The sequence below is a fragment of the Pan paniscus genome, chromosome 1 (genome assembly GCF_029289425.2).
Source record: "Pan paniscus chromosome 1, NHGRI_mPanPan1-v2.0_pri, whole genome shotgun sequence".
In the NCBI taxonomy this organism is placed as follows: domain Eukaryota; kingdom Metazoa; phylum Chordata; class Mammalia; order Primates; family Hominidae; genus Pan; species Pan paniscus.
Genome location: NC_073249.2, coordinates 132,951,717 through 132,970,742, shown reverse-complemented (window position 1 = coordinate 132,970,742; position 19,026 = coordinate 132,951,717). Strand labels below are relative to the sequence as shown.

The following is a 19,026-nucleotide window of genomic DNA, read 5'->3' as shown; positions in this document are numbered from 1 at the left end:
GAAGTGGCTTGGCCTTTTTTAAATAGGGCAATTTAGTCTACTGGACAAGGTGTACAGGACCCAGGGCTTCATCCATGATCAGCCATTCATGATCACACAGGGCCCAGCAACTTGTGAAAGGTGGTCCCCCAGACGCTGCAATGCCCATCAAGGGGCAGAGCCCCAGGAGGCAGCTGACTCATCAGGAATCACACCGTTTACATAGAGGGCCACCTCTGTGATCCATATACATCTTGCACAGAGCCCAAGGAGTTGATTTCAAACATTAAGATTTGTGTTTTAAAGGACTCACCTTCACCACCAAGCCAATATGACTCTTGTAGAAGAAAGTACCAAGGAAGTGGGGTTCCATAGTCTCCTAAAAATAGAGACAAATAAACAGAGAAGGTCGAAGGAGTCTTCCTATCCTACCTTACCGCAGTTCTATAAGATCTAGAGTTTATTTACCTGAACCTCAAATTGTAACTATAGATATTTGCAGTTATTATTACATGGCTATTCTCAGGCTCCCAGAAAGACTACCCCTTCCAACATATTTTTATCCACACAGTCATGTTTTTGGGGTGTTATAAGCAACAGCAAGACCAATAATCTTGGTTGACATCAGTTTTCCAAGAAAACGTTTCATGAGAGAATTAAATCAAGTCCTTTTCCAGGAGTCAGATAATAATAATGGTGATCATCACTAAGATGTACTGGATATTCTTTCTGTGGCAGGCATTGCTGTGAGTGCTTTCCATGTGTTAAATAATTTAAACCTCAAAACAACCCCGGGAGATAGGTAGTAATATTATTCTTGTGAGAAAGGAAACAGAGGCACACTGAGATTGAGCCATCTGCCCCCCGTCACAGATAGTGAAACAGAAATGTAGGAATTCCAACACAGGTAATCCAGTTCTAATGTCAGTGTTTTTAACCCTACACCCCCATCCCTCATTCTACTGGATCTACCAGGGTTCCAAGAAAAAGACTCCCAAATTTCTAGTCCAGTTCTCTTTGAAAGTTCTGCTTCCTACAAAATGTTGATTTTGTAAAATCATGGTCTCGGCTTTTTATAAGAGTTGCCGTATGTTTCATGGCCTTTGCTGCCAATGTACTGTCTTTTCCTTGGGGCAGGTCTGGATCTTTATCTCCACCGCTCTGTTCCCAGAACCTGGCCCTGCTGAGCCTCATGCACAGGTGCTGCTCAGTAAATAGCTGTTGAATAAATGAAAGCTTTAGCTTGGCTAAAATAAAACTTTTGAATTATGCACAAATTTCAATTTTAATCAACTAATTTTCATCTATTATATCTGTTTCCAACAATCTAGTAGGATAGAAAAAACAGACTAAGTTCAAATGTCTTGTTCAAAGTCACTGTCATGGGTTGAATTTGGTCTCCCTCCAAAAAGACATGTTGGGGTCTGTGGCATAATACAAAATATACTTCGTCTTTGTCCCCAGCTCCTGTGCAGGGCACAGATCTCCTAAAACCCTTGGAATTTCCTGGCAGAAAGGAGTGTCTTTTTTTATTCATAATAAGCCCCTCCCTCCACCACATCTGAGTTTATGCTAATGATGTGACTCAGGGTAGAGCCCCAAGATAGCTGCAGTTTCTGGGGACTGGTCACCAGAAACACCACACATGTGAAGAATGGAACTTTCAGTCCCAACCCTCAACCTCCAGTGGGGGAGTATGGAGCTGGAGATAGGGTTATAAAAACTCTTGAACAACAAGATTTGGAGAGCTTTTGGGTTGCTGAACACTTTGAGGTGCTGGGAGAGTGGTGCGTCTAGAGAGAGCATGGAAACTCTTCCCCCGACCCCATACTGTGCTTCTCTTCCATGTGGCAGTTCCTGAGCTGCATCCTTCATTTTAAAGCTGTGATTGTAAGTACAGGATTTTGGCAAAAGTGTGGGTAGCCTGGGCACCACATTTCCAGCTGGCATCTGAAGAGGGGGAAGCCTTGTGGGACTGAAGCCGTGGAGTCTGTGTGAATTCTGGATAGTGTCAGAATTCAACTGAATTCTTGGACAACCCATTAATATAGGAGAATTGGTTGGTGCCAAAACAACAACAACAAAAAACCAAAACACACATTTGGTGTCAGAAGTGCTGTCAAGAAAAAAGATACCAGAGTGCTAACCCCAGGTACCTCATAATGTGGCCTTGTTTAGGAACAGGGTCATTGCAGATGTGATTAGTTGAGATGAGGTCACATGGGAGCAAGATAGGCACCTAATCCAATCCAGTTGGTATCCTTATAAGATGGCCATGTAAGACAGGCAGAATGCCATGTGCAGATGAAGGATCAGCAGGAAGCATCTACAAGTCAAGGAGTGCCCAAGCACCTACAGGTTTCAGAGGGAGCATGGCCCTGCCAACACCTTGATTTTGGACTTCCAGCCTTCAGAGCTGTGAGATATAAATGGCTGTTGTCTAAGCTGCCCAGTTAGTGGTATTTTGTTATGGCAGCCCTAGTAAACGAATGCACGCTTGCCACTAGGATGCAAACCCAGGCCTCCTGACCCAGTCTAGAGGCCTTCCTCCTATTCAGGGTGGCTGCCTACCTATTTCTGCCAACAAAGGCTGCCCTGAGATGATCTGAGAGCTGTGAGTTTGTCCCTCCCCATGGACTGGACCAGCCTCACCATCCCCTGCCTGCTTTTGGCTACAGCATCAAGAGCCAGGCATGGCTGCCACAGCACAAGGCTATTGGCTGACTTGGAGACCACTCAGATGAAGATGGGGCAGCTCTAGTTACCAGAATATGCTAATTTGAAGGAAAATTTGATTTTCTACCAAGCAAATACACGACCGTGCAAACAGCCAATTTTCAGAAGCTGATTTTCCATGCTACAGATTAATTAGATATTTATTCAGTACCCACCAAAGGTCAGGCACTATTCTGGGCACTGGGACTGTCACAGTTAACAAAATAGACCACATGCATGCTCTCTGGGCTCATATTCTACTAAGGGCAGAGAGTCAGTAAATACATGCATAAGATACATCATTGTATCAGATGGTGAAGAATGTTCCCCCAAATAAAGTAGGGTAAGGGGACAGGAACCCTGGAGGAATGTTGTTTACAGAGCCATAGTTATGTAGATCTCTTCAGTCTGGAAAGATCCCTGTGATAATGGGACATTTGAACAGAGACCTTAACAAAGTAAGGAAGCAAGCCTGCAGATATGAGGGGCGGGTTGCAGGTTGGGGGGGAGAGAAACGTGCTTCTGGCATGAGAACAGCAGGTGGAAAGGCCCTGAAGAGGAAATGCGCTCGGTGTATTAAACAGTCAGTAAGGAGGCCGACGTGGCTGGAGCAGAGGAACACGGAGGAGAAGGGAAAATCGTAAGATGAAGAAGAGAGTTGGAGGCCAGATAATGAAGCAGCTTGGAGGCCAGGGTTGAGACACTGGGTTTTACTCTGAAAGAGAGGAAAAGCCAGTGCAAGCATTTGACAGAGAGGGCTGACACCACATGACCTTGATTCTGAAAGGATCTCCCTGAATACAGTGTGCAGAATGGACTGATGGGAGGTGGTAGTGGAAGGAAGATACTGGCATTGGGAAGGTTGTGGTGGAGGTGGTGACAAGAGATCAGATTCTGGATTTGTTTCTCAAGTAGAACCAGTAGGATTTGCTGGTGGATTTTTAACTTCTAGATTTAAACTTCAAATGCTGGTTCTGACAAAGAGCTTAGAAGCAATGAAATTTTAACTAGATGAATGGAGAGGGCTGGGGATCTGAAGAACTCAATTACCTTTACCCTATAGAGGAGGATGCTTACCTGGAAACACCTGGTCAAGGTACCAAGCGAGTAAGCCATAGACAGCAGCATCAAGGAGCATCATCTGCATGGACAGCAGGAAGCTGAATTCGTCCCCTTCCGTGGGACTGTTCCCGATGTTGCTCCACTGCAGCCCCAGGCCTTGCTCTTCAAAGCGAACCAGGTACTCAGTGCCAAATCCAAATGCCACCGGAGACAGTAAGCTCTGCAGTGAGGCGGAGAGGGCACAGAAAAAGAGCAGTGCCTTTTATCCAATGCAACAGCACCCAGATGCCCTCGAGGTAGAGGGGAGGGCCAAAAGAGGGTCCCCATTGTCTCTCAGTGTTAAGGTCAGCTCAGGACGGTGAAGGCAGTCTTTCCCTAGACGGCTAGGGGGAGTTCAGAGTGTCTCTCTGCAAACAAGAGTCTCTAGCTATACAGTCACAAAAAACATGAAACAATTCTCAGCCCAGCCCTAATCCACAGTTGCTAGACCTATAGCTTCCTAGTGATCTATGTACCCAAGAAGATGGCCTCAAATTCCATCTGCCTACTCAAGGATTACCAAAATAGCCCAACTCTGCCCACAGATGAGTCATAAGGATTTCTTGCCACTAATCCATTGTGATCATTTTAGAAAATTGGGTACTACAAATGGCAGCAATTGATTTCTTATTTAACCTAAGAAATGAAAAGCAGATGCCCTGACACCTCTGGAGCCTAATAAGTGTGAGTCGTGGGAACAAGTCAGACTTTCTGTCTTTTCCCAGTGAGGGCAGGTGGTTGTCCCTTCTTGACTCTACAGCACAGAGACAGGGAGACTCCGGAGGACAAGGGGAACTGCACCCTCCAGGGCCAGAGGCTGATTAGAGGGTGGAAATGGCCCATTTGAAAACAATTAGAGAAAAGACAGTGCTCTTTGTCTGGGTCTGGGAATTGTGAACTAGGAAGTTTCTCAGGCCATCAGAAGTCAGCTTCGGGAGTCCTCTCCTGGCCAGCGAGCCTGACTCTGTGGACAGTCTCATTTCTGCACTTCTTTCTGCAAACATTGGTAGAGCATGTTAAAGATACTTGTGGAAATACTCCAATTCAAGTTTTTTTGAAGCAAAACAAAGACCTTTAATTAATGGAAACATCTCTTTAGACAGATAGTAAAGTGGCAAGCTCCTTCCCTTCTGATTCTTCTCAAAGAGTAGGAAAGGAAAACTAGTGAAATGGGCTGCTGGCTCTCTCTTGTGAGTAAACAAAGGGACCCATGAGTTGAACTGGTTTTTTAATGACTTTCCAGGGCAGATGAATCAAGCAGGCGTGGTGAGGAGTCACTGTTGCATCGCTCGGGGTGAGGACTGCTCCCACTTTTGCCCCTGTACATTTTAGCCTCACATGAACTTTTTAACCTTAGGTCAAAGGCAAAGTGGACCCCCTCAGAGGGCAGGCTGGGCCTCCAGGACTGCTACGGACCCTTCCAAGGAAACGTGTTGTAGGACAGGGGCCAGCCCAAGGGCCTCACCACAGCCTTCTTCAGCTCGGCGGTCATGCGGTCCTGCCAGGCGAAGCACAGGATGTGTGGCAGGTAGAGGGTGAAATAGATGACACCACTACAGGCTGCTGCCAGACTGGCCTTGGAGAAGAAGGTGCTGAGCAGAAAGCACAGCATGATGGTGGCAGTGGAGAAAGCCAACAAGAACAGGAAGAGGATGAATGGGTCGCTGTAATGTAGGATTCTTCCATGCTGAAACCAAGAGGCCATGCGTCAGTAACTCCTGCCCTTGGCCGGACGCCTTCTTACTCTACCCTAAAGGGCTCTCTCCCACCAGCCTGCTGTTAGTGTCTAAATTTCTACAATGCACACTCCATGTGCTGAGTTCTTTTAATCCTAGGAATGCCATTTTCCCTGGGAGGAATAGCACATTAGACTCCTAACAGTCATCAGTAATGTTAAAAAAATTAATTGGGAGACCATTAGGTTGAAACGGCCCCAGCATTCTGTGTTCCTACATCAGCAAACCAAAACCCAACTTAGAGAAACTTAACTAATCACAAACTGCCCACTAACCTCTAATCAGGGACTTTCCACTTGAACCAATCAAATATTTGCTTTGTTTTTCTTTGTCTTGCTTCCCTACCCCTCAGTGGTGCCCTGAACCACTTGTGATCTGGAGCCTCCTGTGAATCACTGTTTGCTGGAATCAACTCTAACATTTTAATGTGCCTAAGTTTCTCTTTTAATAGTATTTATTATGTGTTAAGTAAGCAAATCCTCGGTGAGAAGAGTGGTAATGTGGAGAAATATGGCTGGGACAAGGGAGGAAGACCTGGGTAGGGGGTCTTGGAGCATCTCCAGGGCCCTGGATAAACCAGGTATATGGAAAACAAAAGAGGGTGATGGGAGGGAACTCCAGAGGAGCTTCAACATTTTGCCTGGGGCCTGGCCTGTCCGATGCCGTCATCTATACTTGATTTTCTGAGATTTGCTACCCACACAGGTGAAAATACCAGTAATTAATCCAAATCACTTGGAAGTGGATTGATCCTCCCCATCCATGAATATCACACAAATATATTTCCTAGAACCTGCTGGCAGTACTCAGTAACTTTCACATTAACCAATGAATCAATCACTTTGGCTATGTAGAAAATAGGACCAAACTAGCAACTTTTGCTAGGGGAACTGCTATCCAATTACACTATAGGATAAACTGAGATTGTCAAATGTATTAGACCTTCTTGGTTATCTTTTGCTGGAGGCATCCTATGAGGCACTTTACTCTCTGAACACGTAAATGAGTACATAGAATTCATCCTGTGCTCTTCCCAGGAACATAAAGGAACAAACAGGTCCATGTCCTAAATGAGTTCTGATCAATTGGCAGTAGTTCCCTGGAGCTCTGGCTTCCTCTCATAGAAAAGAGAGACCAATGAGCTGTATCTGTGATGGGCATGCGACAGCTGAGTGGAACGAATGTGCCATTTGTCTGCTGTGGCTGCCATTTCTTCTTTCTGCTCTCCTGCCTGTGGGTACTGACAGAACAGACTGAAGAACAGATAAAACAAATGGCAAGGGGGGGCCGGGCACAGAAGAGACCCACGCTTAACTGGAACCCAAATTTGAGGAAATCTAAATAAAAGTCTAAATTAGGACTCAGAGCTCCTGATTTTGTGTGTCACCCACACGCAGCTCCATAAAAGCAAGTCCATGGCTGAACATGTGGCTTTTGGATGGAATCACTTTAAGGTAGTTGTTGCAGTTCTCAGAAGAATGAAATCAATTTCTTTTCTATTTATTTATTTTTTTAGACAGAGTCTTGCTCTGTTGCCCAGGCTAGAGTGCAGTGATATGATATCAGCTCACTGAGACCTCCACCTCCTGGGTTCAAGGGATTCTCCTTGCTCGGCCTCCTGAGTTCAAGGGATTCTCCTTGCTCAGCCTCCTGAGTAGCCGGGACTACAGGCATGTGCCACCGCACCTGGCTAATTTTTGTATTTTTAGGAGAGGCAGGGTTTTGCCATGTTGGCCAGACTGCTCTGGAACTCCTGACCTGAAGTGATCCACCCGCCTCTGTCTCCCAAAGTGTTGGGGTTACAGGCATGAGCCACCACGCCCAGCCTGAAATCAATTTCTTATCCTTGCTCAAAACAAAGTCCCATAAACTTTTAGGACTTCTAGGACCACAAACTTCTAGGACTTTTCACTGACTTAAGCCAGAGGTGTAATTCACTCTGTGACCCTACAGTTTCATCAGCTGTGGCTTCCTCAGATGGCCACTTTTCTTTTTGTTTCTAATAGCTCGAATAACAAAGGGACCTTCCCATTGTCCCTGCATCCAGCTTCTTTCCTGTGTTGTTGAGGCGGGGAGGAAGAGACAAGGGAAAGGTGGGAGAGTCATTCAAAGGAAAACCCTGTTTTGGTGTGGAAAGCTCTGTTTCCGTCAGCACTGGAACAATGTTCTAGTTCCCACAAAGAGAAACCCTTTTGTGCATGAAACTCCTGGTGAACGTTCTTTACCTCACATCGTAAAAGCTTTGAAGACCTAATGGCCCATTCTTAGGAGGGCAGATCTCAATGCTGCTTATCAACAAGGCAGGCAAAATCTCATGGCTGTTGCTAGTCAGATGTTTACACATTTTTACTCCTTTAATTCTGAGGACACAAACATGTTGGTACTGGGAAAAGGAGCAGACTGAGGGATGGGAAAGAACAAGGGAACCCTAGATGAGGACAAGGGGCTCAGCTCCTCCCCTCATCTCTTAGAACTTTGGTGCCCTTTGCAAATGTAAGCCCACATCCAGGTGGGGTCAGGTTGTTTGAGCAGAATGACCTCTACCTTAGCATTTGTCTTGTTAGGACTCTAGCACAGGGCATAACCACAGATCACTGGATCATGGAGCAACATTAAAAAGACAAAACCTTCAGATTTAGTACATTTTACCATAAGGAGAAAGGGCAATATTTGGCTTAACTGGAGATGTGTTGTTTAAACAGGATCTGATGGAACATTTGTGGATCAGGTGGGTACCAGATATAGGCCAGCATGGGATGGGAGACACTCAGCCAGTCTGTGGTCACTACACACACTGCCTAGTGTGGTACAGCACTTCCTATCATGATGGGGAAGAAGTAGAACAAGCTCAATCAGTCCATCTCAGGAGCCTGTAAAGCCTGAAGTCTAAAAATTATACCAAATTCCACCCAATAAAATATAAAAAATGACCTAAATTTATATCCTTATCATTTAACAAGTACAAACTATCATCTACGGTGGAGGAGCTAAAAATGAAGGATAGCAGCGCATTGCAAAATAATGTTTCATTTCCAAGTCTAGCTCTCAGAGGAGTTGCAAGTTTGCAGAGGACAGACCAATAGATGCTGCCTGTGGCTATAAAAACTCCTTATCACTGAGGAAGGATGGACTCCAAATTCCATCCTTTAAAAGAGAGAGAGAGGTGTTGGAGATTTTTCAGGCAGCAGAATGTTTTTTGGTGAAGCCATGTAGGAGGTGACCATGATGGTGATAAGTAAAGAATCCAGATCTCCTCCCCTACTGCTACTGAAAAGGCAAAAGGCTTTCCCCATTTCAACTCTAGCCAGTAGTTAAAATTGTAAGCCTAGGAAAACACTCCCTGAACTGATTTTTTCTGTGTTTGGAAAGAGAAGACCACTTTAATTACACTATCACCCTGTGCAGGGCTCTGCTAATAGCAGCTTCTCCAGATGGTCACGGAATGGGACTGGAAAGTCTGTGTGGACCATGGACCCCTGGGCAGGAAGTGGGAGATGGGAGGATGCTGTGATACAGTGGCTCCTTCAGGAGATTTCGTCTCTTTGAGTGTCTCCCACGTTGGCTAAAAGGAAGGGCTGGGAAGCTAGATGTCACGCTCTCCTTGGTGGCCACATGACTAATCCAGGCACATGAACAGGAGGAAAGGGGAGAGGAACCAAAGTATTCAAGATTTTCTGGGCCTTCTCCATTTGGCTTACCATGATGAATATCGTCAGGAGGAAGATGCTCATCGACATGATGGAGAAGCTGTCCAGGAACCAGGTACACCAAATCACTGCATTGGAGACACCCTGATTTTTCAAGGTCTCCTTCAGTCGCAACTCCTTCTCCAAGACGATGCTCTTCACAGTCATGGAGACAGAGTAGATCCATGCCAGCACCATGAAGATAGGGAAACAGCGGTTCAGGATGATCATGAAACTAAAGCAAAAGGAGAGAAGCAGAATAGTAGAGTGCTCTGTACCTGGTAGAGGCAGAATAAATGTTTGTTGAATGAATGTGTTGAGAACAAAGCCCAGATGGAGGGAAAGGAAAACAGGAAAACCTCCCCTGGACATTTAATGGGCTGGAATCTTTTAACACATCCCATGTTAGCCCTGAAGCATTATTTTTTGTTTATAGCAGAGTGCTGGCTTTCTGGTTAGCCCGGGTGAATGCTCTGCAAGTAAAATGTGTCAATAAAATTATATCCTCTATGTCAAAGATCTTCCCTGTAAGGCCTTGCAAGGAAAAAACTGCAGACTTGATGATGTGGATGGGATCTGAGTAGATAGCTACATGCTGACACTGAAACCCAAGAGGGTGGAGGACTGACAAGGGCAAGTGGTGGTGGTAAGAGCAATAACTTGGCTCCCCAAGGGGTCAGCCGCCCCAGCACAGTCTGCCCTGGAAGGTCAAACCCTAGTTACACAAAAAGACACACAAAATAACTAATCAGTTTGGCACTTTCAGAAGGCGAATGATCCATCAATAAATCAGTTATCCAACAGCCACTGGCCCCACCACCAGCCATGCACAGGTGGAGTAGACCCTGGTATATCCACCTGGCAAACAGGATAGATTTGATACACTGGAACGACTTTCTTGTGAACTTTACATGTTTTCCCTGTGTTTCATGTGCTAGTAAAGCCCTTGGGATTATTATCTATTGAAAACTGTTGTGTGTTGTCACTGGAAGGGCCCAATTCCAGCATGGGAGGGTTTCACTCAAGGTGGCCCTAGGGAGAGAAGCATTATGTTCGTAAAGCATGCACTTCTGGGACTAGCCACCAGAGGACTCTCCCACACCAAATGACCCAGCTCCCTATTGCCTCCCCACACCCACCTCACTTCCCCACCAGCCACTCCCGTCCTGATCCTAAAGTGGACCTGGGCTTTTGCCCCTGGCTCCATTTCCCAGCTCTGCCTATTGTCCGAACCCAAACTAACTGCAGACTGGCCACTGTTATCTCAAGTTTTCTGTAGAGCTGAGGCTGGAAAACCCATTGGACAGTTATTAAAAGAGGGTTTCCTGTGTCCACACTGAGTTTTAGGTGAACTCAATTGTAGGTCTCTGCTGCTGTTTTGGTAGTGTGTCTGACCCCATCTATAATGACAAATGAGCCCTCCCAACCCTCCAACCCGGCCCTTTCTCTACCACCCCGCAAATCCATATTCAGTCAAACAGTAGGCTGCTTGCTTGGCTTGTTCCTGGTCAACAGATATACAGGCCTGGGATGGGGGTGTCCAGGGAGGCGGGGCCTGAGCTCATCCAACACATTCCTCTGCCTTGTCATTGAGCATACATCATGGAAATGTTAGTTAGGGAAGGGGCTGCATTATTCCAGGGCTCCCAGGAACCAGACCTACTGGCCATACAGAGTCCAAAATGAACGCTGATGTGGCAATCATTGGGCAAACATTCTGACCAGAACCCTTCCACATACCAAACATACTACATAGTGGGGGAATTTGTCCCCTCCCCCAGCCTCACTTTCCTTGCTTTAATTTTCCCCTTCCCTTTTCCAGCTACAACATCAACTCTTTTCCCTTTCCCACCACTGCACTGACTCATCTGTGCCTGCCTGGAGCTTGGGAGAAGCAGGTTCCTCAGTCAGAGCTCCATGCTCTCCAATTTGGCTCTGGTCCCTGGGGCTCTCTCTAAAGACATGGAAGCCTTGAGGGCACCCCCAGCCCACCCCAGCCCACTCCAGCACCCCCATTAGCGTGTCATGGAGGAGGATCGCGAACTTCAGACTCACGAATCGTCCACGAAGCAGGGGTAGGGCATCTGCTGGAGGTAGATTCCAACTGGAGCCTCCGCCTGCACCTGGCTCCTTGTGATCCCCTGTTCAACCATGTCCTGCAGATAGGCAAACCCGCCCCAGATGTACCGGAAATCTTCCACGGGATCAGCTCTGGGACCAGAATCCCAATACCTGAGAAGACACAGAGGGATAAAGGATGGGAACGGGCTTGGATAGCTCACTCACACCTCCCGACCACAGGGTGACTCGGAACTCATTCTCTTAAAATCTTTCTCCTAAACACTTCAAAAGGATCCAATTCTATTTCTTAGTCCTCAGTTTAAATCTCAGTTTTGAATATTAGCCACAATGTGACTCTGTAATTGCTTTCATTCAAGGACTCTTTGTTGAGCTTTATAAAATATCTTATTTTTTCTTATTTACCTTAATTTTATTGATTTATGAGTCCAGTCTCAATCCCTTTCTCTCTACCAAATGTAATTTCCCACTGACTTTGGAGAAATGCAGCGAGCCCTTCCTGAAACATCACCTGTCTTTAATCTTATTGGTTTTCTCCACCACGTCTATGTCCATTCGGATCTTATACTTCACGTGGGGTGGTAGAGAGCTGGTCCAGGGATACATGTCAGGGAATACCACTCCGGCCCAGAACATGTTTTCCTCCAGTAGAGAGAGGGCACGTTGGGTGAGCTGAGTTTCATCATTGTAGCTTTCAAACTTATCCAGGACCAAGCACTGCAGAGAGTCACAAAGTTGAAAGAGTTTGAGGAGGACCAACTGCAAAGACTCAACTCTACACACAGAAAGTCACAGGATAAGGGCTGCTGTCCCAGGAAATGGTCAAATGCAAGGAGGCCTATAAACTTAATGTTTGCTTAACTCCAGAGTCTGGTGTTAATTTTTCAACGTGTCCAGATGTAGGGGTGCCAGAGAGCTTGGAAATGCTGACGTGCTCTTATCCCTGCAGAGCTAGTGAGGACCACACTTTCCAGATGTCCAAGGCTGTCCAAATATGCAAGTCTTCAAAATGACAAAAATACTCCAGGCTTTTACTCTCCAGCATGGGGAGGCGAGGGAGTGGGGTCACACTGGCTACAGCCTGCTTTGAAGATCAGAAAGCCTGACGATTAAAGAGCTTTAAAGAGAGAGAGAAACATTCCTAGCCTTGAACCTTTCTGGCTCTCTCCAAACACACAGGATGGCCAGCTGAGGGAAGAGCAAGGAGGAAGAGAGAAAATAACAGACAGCCAAAATAACTTAGTCAGGGAAATCACTTCCAATTACAATTCTGTGACAAGTAATGCTGGGGGAGGAGGAATTTCTATAATATGCCTCTTTTCTTCTCCTGGAAGAGGAAAAAAAAAAAACCACTACCCACAAAAGAGCAGAACTAAGAATGTTTGAAAATTTGAATATGATGGTTGTCCTCCTGTATAGATTTGTTAAAGCACTTATATTGTTATTTGCATCTATTTCCTTTTCTTTAACCTCTTGTTCCTATCATTGTGAGGGCTATTGGTGTCGACATTTCTTTCTTAGCATGTAACTCACAAGAAGTCAGATGGTCTTGTCTTGATTAAGTTGTTCCCTGAATGCATACTGAGAATCTGCAACGTGCCAGAGCCTGGTCGACTCTAGGAATACAAGAAGGAAAGATAAACATCTCTTCCTGAAAGAAAGTTGAAAGCTAATGAGGGAGAGGATTGGAGCAAACCAACAACCATAATGTGGAAGGATCAGGTTCTAATGAAAGCAAGCCCAGTGTATTGGGGAAGCCCAGCGGAGGGATGCAGCTAAGTCTTCCTGGAGGGATCAGGGAAGGCTGCCTGGAGGAAGAGCCTCCTGAGTAGGAGAATAAGCAGGAATTAGCTGAGGAGAGGAAAGTGGGGGAAAGGTCAGCTCAGGCACAGGGAACAGCACATGAGGTATCTGGGGACCTACAAGAATAGATCAGTGGTTCCCATCTGTGGCTGTGCTTTAGAACCACTGCGGAGCTTTAAAAGATACCTATGCCAGGCCCTACCCCAAGCAATTAAATCAGAATCTCTAGTGGCAGGGCCAGGGCATCCATATCTTGTAAAAAACTCCCTAGGTAATTGCAAGGCACAGAAGGGAGTGTAGGGTGAAGGGAGGTGAGTGTGACAGCAGCACTAGAAAGGAGGGTGGGACCGGACGGTTTGCCCTGCGGGACTCAGTAGTGTGAACGACCAATGCAGGGCTTCCCCGGACACGTGCTTTCAGTGCTAAGACCAGGGGAGTTCTGGGCAGGCCTTAAACAGCCACAGGAGCTAATGTAGGGTTTTGAGCAGGGATATCACCTATGGGATCAGACTATGATCACTGGTAGTGGAGAGGGGGGAAAGCAAGCAGGAAGACTGGGCTATTGATGTACTGCAGGCTTTAAGGAACAGATTCATCCCCACAAACTATCTGTGAGTTACCTGGAATCCTCATTTTACTGAAGAGGAAACTGAGCTTTATAAAGTATCTTATTTTTTTGAGGAGACCTGCCTGAGGTCACACAGAGAGACAGTGGCAGAGCTGGGACTCCCTCCCCAATTTCACCTGCAGGCCTAGAGTTCTTCCTGCCACACCAGGAACCGTGGGAAAGGCTGGATCCACAGCCTGGCGCTCAGGGCCCTCACTACTATCTTGTCAAGTAGGTGGATCAGCAATTACTACTTATCCTCACTTGGCAGCCCCGGAACTTAGGTTCAACGAGTCTGAGTGACTCCCCCAGCGTGGTAGAGTAGGTATCAAACCCCAGGTCATTTGATTCCACAACTACTACCCGAGAAATAAAGAAACGAGAAAGGCAGACAGGGCGTAAGGACCTGACCACAGAACCAAGCTCCACTGCACTGGGAAGAAGCAGGCAATCCCAACTCATTCGCCAAAACCTCTCACTCCCGAGTCCCACCTGCGCCTCAGAGCATGCACCGGAAGCCTCTGGCGATTCAGAGGCTGTGTTTGAACAAGGGGCTTTACACCCACACTTCTTGGGCCTCCTGAACTAAACTGTCCCACCTCAGCCTCCATGCCCTGGGGGCAGGTCCCATGTAATGTTCTCAGTCTTCTAGATAAAAAGGAAGAAAACTATTAGTGTTCCAGCTGATATGGGCAGAGGAACACAGGTACATGAAAAATTCTAAAGGGCCCAGGCTTAAGTGACACCACGCTGATGAGATATTAATAATGATCTTAAAATGATATGGAATTGGTATTTCTTTGGGCCCAGGCTTCAGTGACACCATGCTAATGAGATATTAATAATTATGTTAAAAGGAAATGGAATTGATATTTCTTTAAGAAATACCAGTATGTGTAGTCACCCACCATAGAGCTAAGGGAAATGGAGAATTTTCTTTAGGCAGTGATTCTCTCACAAACAGGCATTGCCTAGCCTAACATTGACCAGTCCTTAAATGAGATGTAGGACTTTAACAGGTCACACTCCAAAAGTTCTCAATAAATGTTTGTTTCTTCTGGACAGAAATAATGTAAGGTTTGCTATTGGATAAATAGTTTGGGTCTGTTGAGGGTGGGGGTAGGTGGGATCTAATATGTAGACTGTTAGCACAGTCCCTGACCATGGGCCTGACACCCAGTGTTTGTCAGTACTTAACCCACCCAACCATGCTGCTTGAGGACAAAGGATTGACAGTGTGATGCTTGGGCCAGGGGGCTTCTGAACTGAACTGCTAGAATACATTTTTAAAATATGCATTTAAATTTGCTTTAGGGAGACCTCAATGTTGTACAAAGATAAGTAGTCAAATAATCTTTTTTTATTGGTTTGTCAAGTTTAGAACTGCATATAGAGAATTTTAGTATTGGCAATTAGAGTGAATCTGAAATTTAATTCCTAAAATGAAAAACAAAATTATTTGGGGAGATGAAAGTCTTTGCTCTTCATGTTGTGACACACACATAGAATGTTCTACCAGTTCACTCAGTCATGGGGCATTTGGACAGAGCCCTAGAGGGCTTGTGGTCTGATGTTCTTACTTGGCTGGTGAAGAAATTGGGATCAGAGGAGCAAAGGGCCTTGCCCAAGGTCAATCTAGGTCAGAAGCAGAGCCTGCATCCGTGTCTTCAGTGCTGAGCCTGCAGAGTGCCACGGTTCCCCTATCCTTGCTCTGAGGATAAGCCACACTCTAGCCACAAGCGGGGGTGTAACATCCCTGAACAAGAAGATCTTCTGCTCCAGAGCAGCATTGTTCAGTAGAACTTTCTGCAGTGATGGAATTGTTCTATATCTGCCCTGTCCAATATGGCAGGCAGGAGCCACAAATATCTATTGAACACTTAAAATGTGGCTAATGCATCTGAGGCATTGTGTTTTTACATTTAATTAATTTAAATTTAAATAGCCCTGCGTGGCTGCTGGTTACTGTATTGGCCAGCACAGTTCCAAAGACAGTACATTCTTTGAGGCTGGGGCCATGGCTTGTTCACCGTGGTCTCTAGAATAGCATTTTGTCATGATAGGGCCTTGATATATGTTTACTGAGTTGAGTTGATTTGTGTATTTTGAATATAACTCTGCATCCTACCCTAGAATCACACGATAAACTGGGAGAAATTAATAAAACGTGAATTTTTGCTACGGTGCTAATGACAGTAAAACTCTTAAAACAAAAAAGCTAGTAAAAATAAATATATTTTAGTAATATGACTCTCAGAGATATCTGGCCCATTCTCTTTGAACTCCCTTTTCATGTCTTAAGGGGAAATCTATACGGGAATAAGCAGCTGATGTTTTCAGTGGCATTGCTGACTGCTGTGATGACGTGGGCTCCATCCTGGCTGGTTTATCAGGCAGCTGATTCATAGTCATGTTTCCTGATGCATCCCCCTACAATGATACCTTGATAATCTCTGGGGGGAAAAAAACTTAAAAGATTCCCAAATGTTCATTTACCCTAAAACATCTGACCCATTTTCAAAGGTGCTTTGTCTTCCTTGCCTTGAAAATTGGTGTAGCATAGTGTTTAAGAGTCTAACAGACCTGTTGCCATTTCCTAATTGTGTGGCTTCTGTTTCCCTACCTACAAAATTGAGATATGCCCTATCTCATAGGTTTGTTCTAAGGATCACATTAGACGGTATTTGTGAAGGGCTTACAATTGCCTCCCTGTAGGAATAAAAGCAGATGCTTGCTGAAGGCTTACTACACGGCCAAAACTGGTCCAAGGACTTTACTCATATTCACCCATTTCATTCTCACAACAACCTTATGAGGTCCAAGTTCACTTAGGAGACACGACTAAGCAAAGTAAACCTCCTCTGGAAAGAGCCTGTGTTTTTAACCACTATGGTATACCAAACCATCTCACAAATAGTTAGGACCTGATAAATGCCATTTTTATGACTGTTTTTGCAAAATATCTTGAAAGTCAACAGACTTTTAAGCCCCAGCCAGGTTACCTTTTAGCCATGGCAGCTGTTTATCAGGGAAGGAAGGGAGCTATTTTCTTTAAATAATATGTCTGGGAACATATCCCATCCCGAGCTGATCCATAACACCTCATTTGGTTAGAACAATGCTATGGACAGATGCCAAAGCCCATGTCCCAGGTGGGCAGTAGGGGAGCTGAGAGGGGGTGGGTCCTCACACACTGATGCTTGCTAGCTGCTTGTTGACCATTAGGTGAAAGTCAGACAACTCTGCCCACAGGAAGGCCTTATAAAGCTAATCCTGAATGTCATCCTCCCCACATCTTCCCTAGGTCAAGGTGGAGCAATTGTAGAAGCTGCTTTGGACATGAATCAGAAGTTCCTGGGTCACCCTCTGAAGTATGAGTCATGAGGTGGCCTTGCATTCTCATGGGGAAGCCACCTGCCTTGCAGCAAGTGACCTCATTCCCCATTGGTACTTGCTTTGATCCCTGAAGTCAAAATCTTGGCTAATGGACATGTATATTAGTGCACGTATGTACATAAGTATGTTTGGGAGACAGAGATGAATGAATAAACTCTCAGCAGAGGTTTTTGATTTTGATATATTTGGTCTGATTAGCTTGCAAGTTAGAATATAGTAGGTTCTATGAGGCTACGGCCATGGAGTCTATGTGTAAAAGCTGTCTGCTTCTACACTAAGAGTAACTATGCAATCATGAATGTTAGGGAAGAATGTAGGTAGACAAGAACTGGCTATTGTAAGGGGCCAGTGTAAGGTGCTCAAACCTAGCACCACTAGTGGGAAAAGAAGTCAAAGGGCATCTTTGCTGAATAAAAACACAGTGTCTTAAGGCCTCAGAGGCAGATTCTGGGCAAATGTTATAGCCAGAGCTCAGAATCTCAAAGAGAACCATTGTAAGGCCCTATGACAGCCAATGACAATAAAGCAAGGAAAGGGCTTTCCTCCTCCTCTTTAGTTTCCTAACTGCTGTGGCTGAGCCCAAGTGGCAGGACCACCACCATTTGAAGTCCACACAAGTCCTACAGCTCTTTGTTGGTTGTTTTGCTGGCACTCACCAGGAAGCAGAGTTCACCCTGGCGGAAGAGGTTTGAGCCCTCTCCAGTGCAGGCAGCTGTGTTCAGGACCTCTGGAGAATGCAGTCATTTGTTTACACAGCTAAATCAAACACCTCCTTGGGAGGACAAGCTGCAGTAGCAGCAGGCTTCCTTCTTTAACTGTGACCTCTCTGTCTCTAATTCAAACACATTCAGTAACAGATACATTAAATTATCTGTTAGGTGGGAAATGATGTCCAGTAGAGGCAGAGAAAGAAAGAAAATCTTTCTTTTTGTTTAAACTTGATGATCAAAGTGGGGAGCAACCCCGTGCTGACGTGGCATAAGAGGACATACTTTGACGAATACATCCAGGACGTGCTAGGAGTGAGGTCTTCGAGGGTAAGGGAGCCACTGCCCGCTTAGAGATGTTGGCTGTATAATCCCGCCTCTCACATCTGTAACTCCTAAACTCAGGCTGAGAACAAAGCGGGCGATGAATGCCAACGGAGGGCTCAAGTGGCCCTGCTGGTGTCAAGGTAGACACCTGGGGTTCCTTTTGAGAAATGCCAATGGATGTGGGCAAACATCCCAGAATGAGTTTCCTGGCTAATCTAAACAGTAACATTCAAGATTTATTTCCCACTACATGGAAAAATCCACTGGATAAAACAGCCTTGGGCTATCTGAATTGGTTGGAATGGTGAGTTAGAGGCCGAAGGCACTGCAATAAATTTTATCTTGCACGCTGGGCACCGCAAACAGACATCTGAAATGTTCACCCACAGAGAGTAAGGAAACACATGACGACTGGAAAACAAAGGGACAGGAAATGCACAGCTGTTAAAAAATGTCTGTCTCTAAAATAAACAACTTAAATACAATAATGAAACAAATAAAAAGATCAAGTTGGAGGACAAAGATTCACACTGGGGCAAAGCCACGAGGTAATGCCTGCGTCTAACTGGGTCCAAAGGAAGAGAATCACCTGGCTGACAACCGCAGGGCACTTGAGCTCTTAAAGTTTCTTGTTGAATCATCCCAACAACTTGGGCACATGGGTGCTACTATATTCAAAACATCTGATAATCAACAGAGCTGGGCACTGACCAATCAGACCACATTCTGGCCACAAACACCCATTTCAGCCACACCAGTGAATGCCACTTGAACTGCAGTTTGGGTTATCATCCTCAGTTTTCTGGCAGTAAAACAGCAAAGTTGCCTCCAATCACAGAGCCTATTGGTGCAAGAGATGGTGTCCTTTCACCTATAGGATGAAGCTTTTG

The 19,026-nt window shown here is 45.5% G+C and overlaps 1 protein-coding gene across 1 annotated transcript in view; it reads right to left on the bottom strand.

Moving 5' to 3' along the window:
* ABCA4 (ATP binding cassette subfamily A member 4) overlaps positions 1 to 19,026 on the bottom strand; it is a 128,400-nt gene that overhangs the window by 58,633 nt on the left and 50,741 nt on the right. Inside the window, exons 12-17 of the mRNA XM_034931458.3 lie at positions 11,808 to 12,013; positions 11,273 to 11,449; positions 9,230 to 9,452; positions 5,261 to 5,482; positions 3,772 to 3,976; positions 293 to 358 (exon numbers count right to left, since the gene is read on the bottom strand). Coding sequence (XP_034787349.3) covers positions 293 to 358; positions 3,772 to 3,976; positions 5,261 to 5,482; positions 9,230 to 9,452; positions 11,273 to 11,449; positions 11,808 to 12,013 — 1,099 coding nt within the window. The remainder of the gene's footprint in view (positions 1 to 292; positions 359 to 3,771; positions 3,977 to 5,260; positions 5,483 to 9,229; positions 9,453 to 11,272; positions 11,450 to 11,807; positions 12,014 to 19,026) is intronic.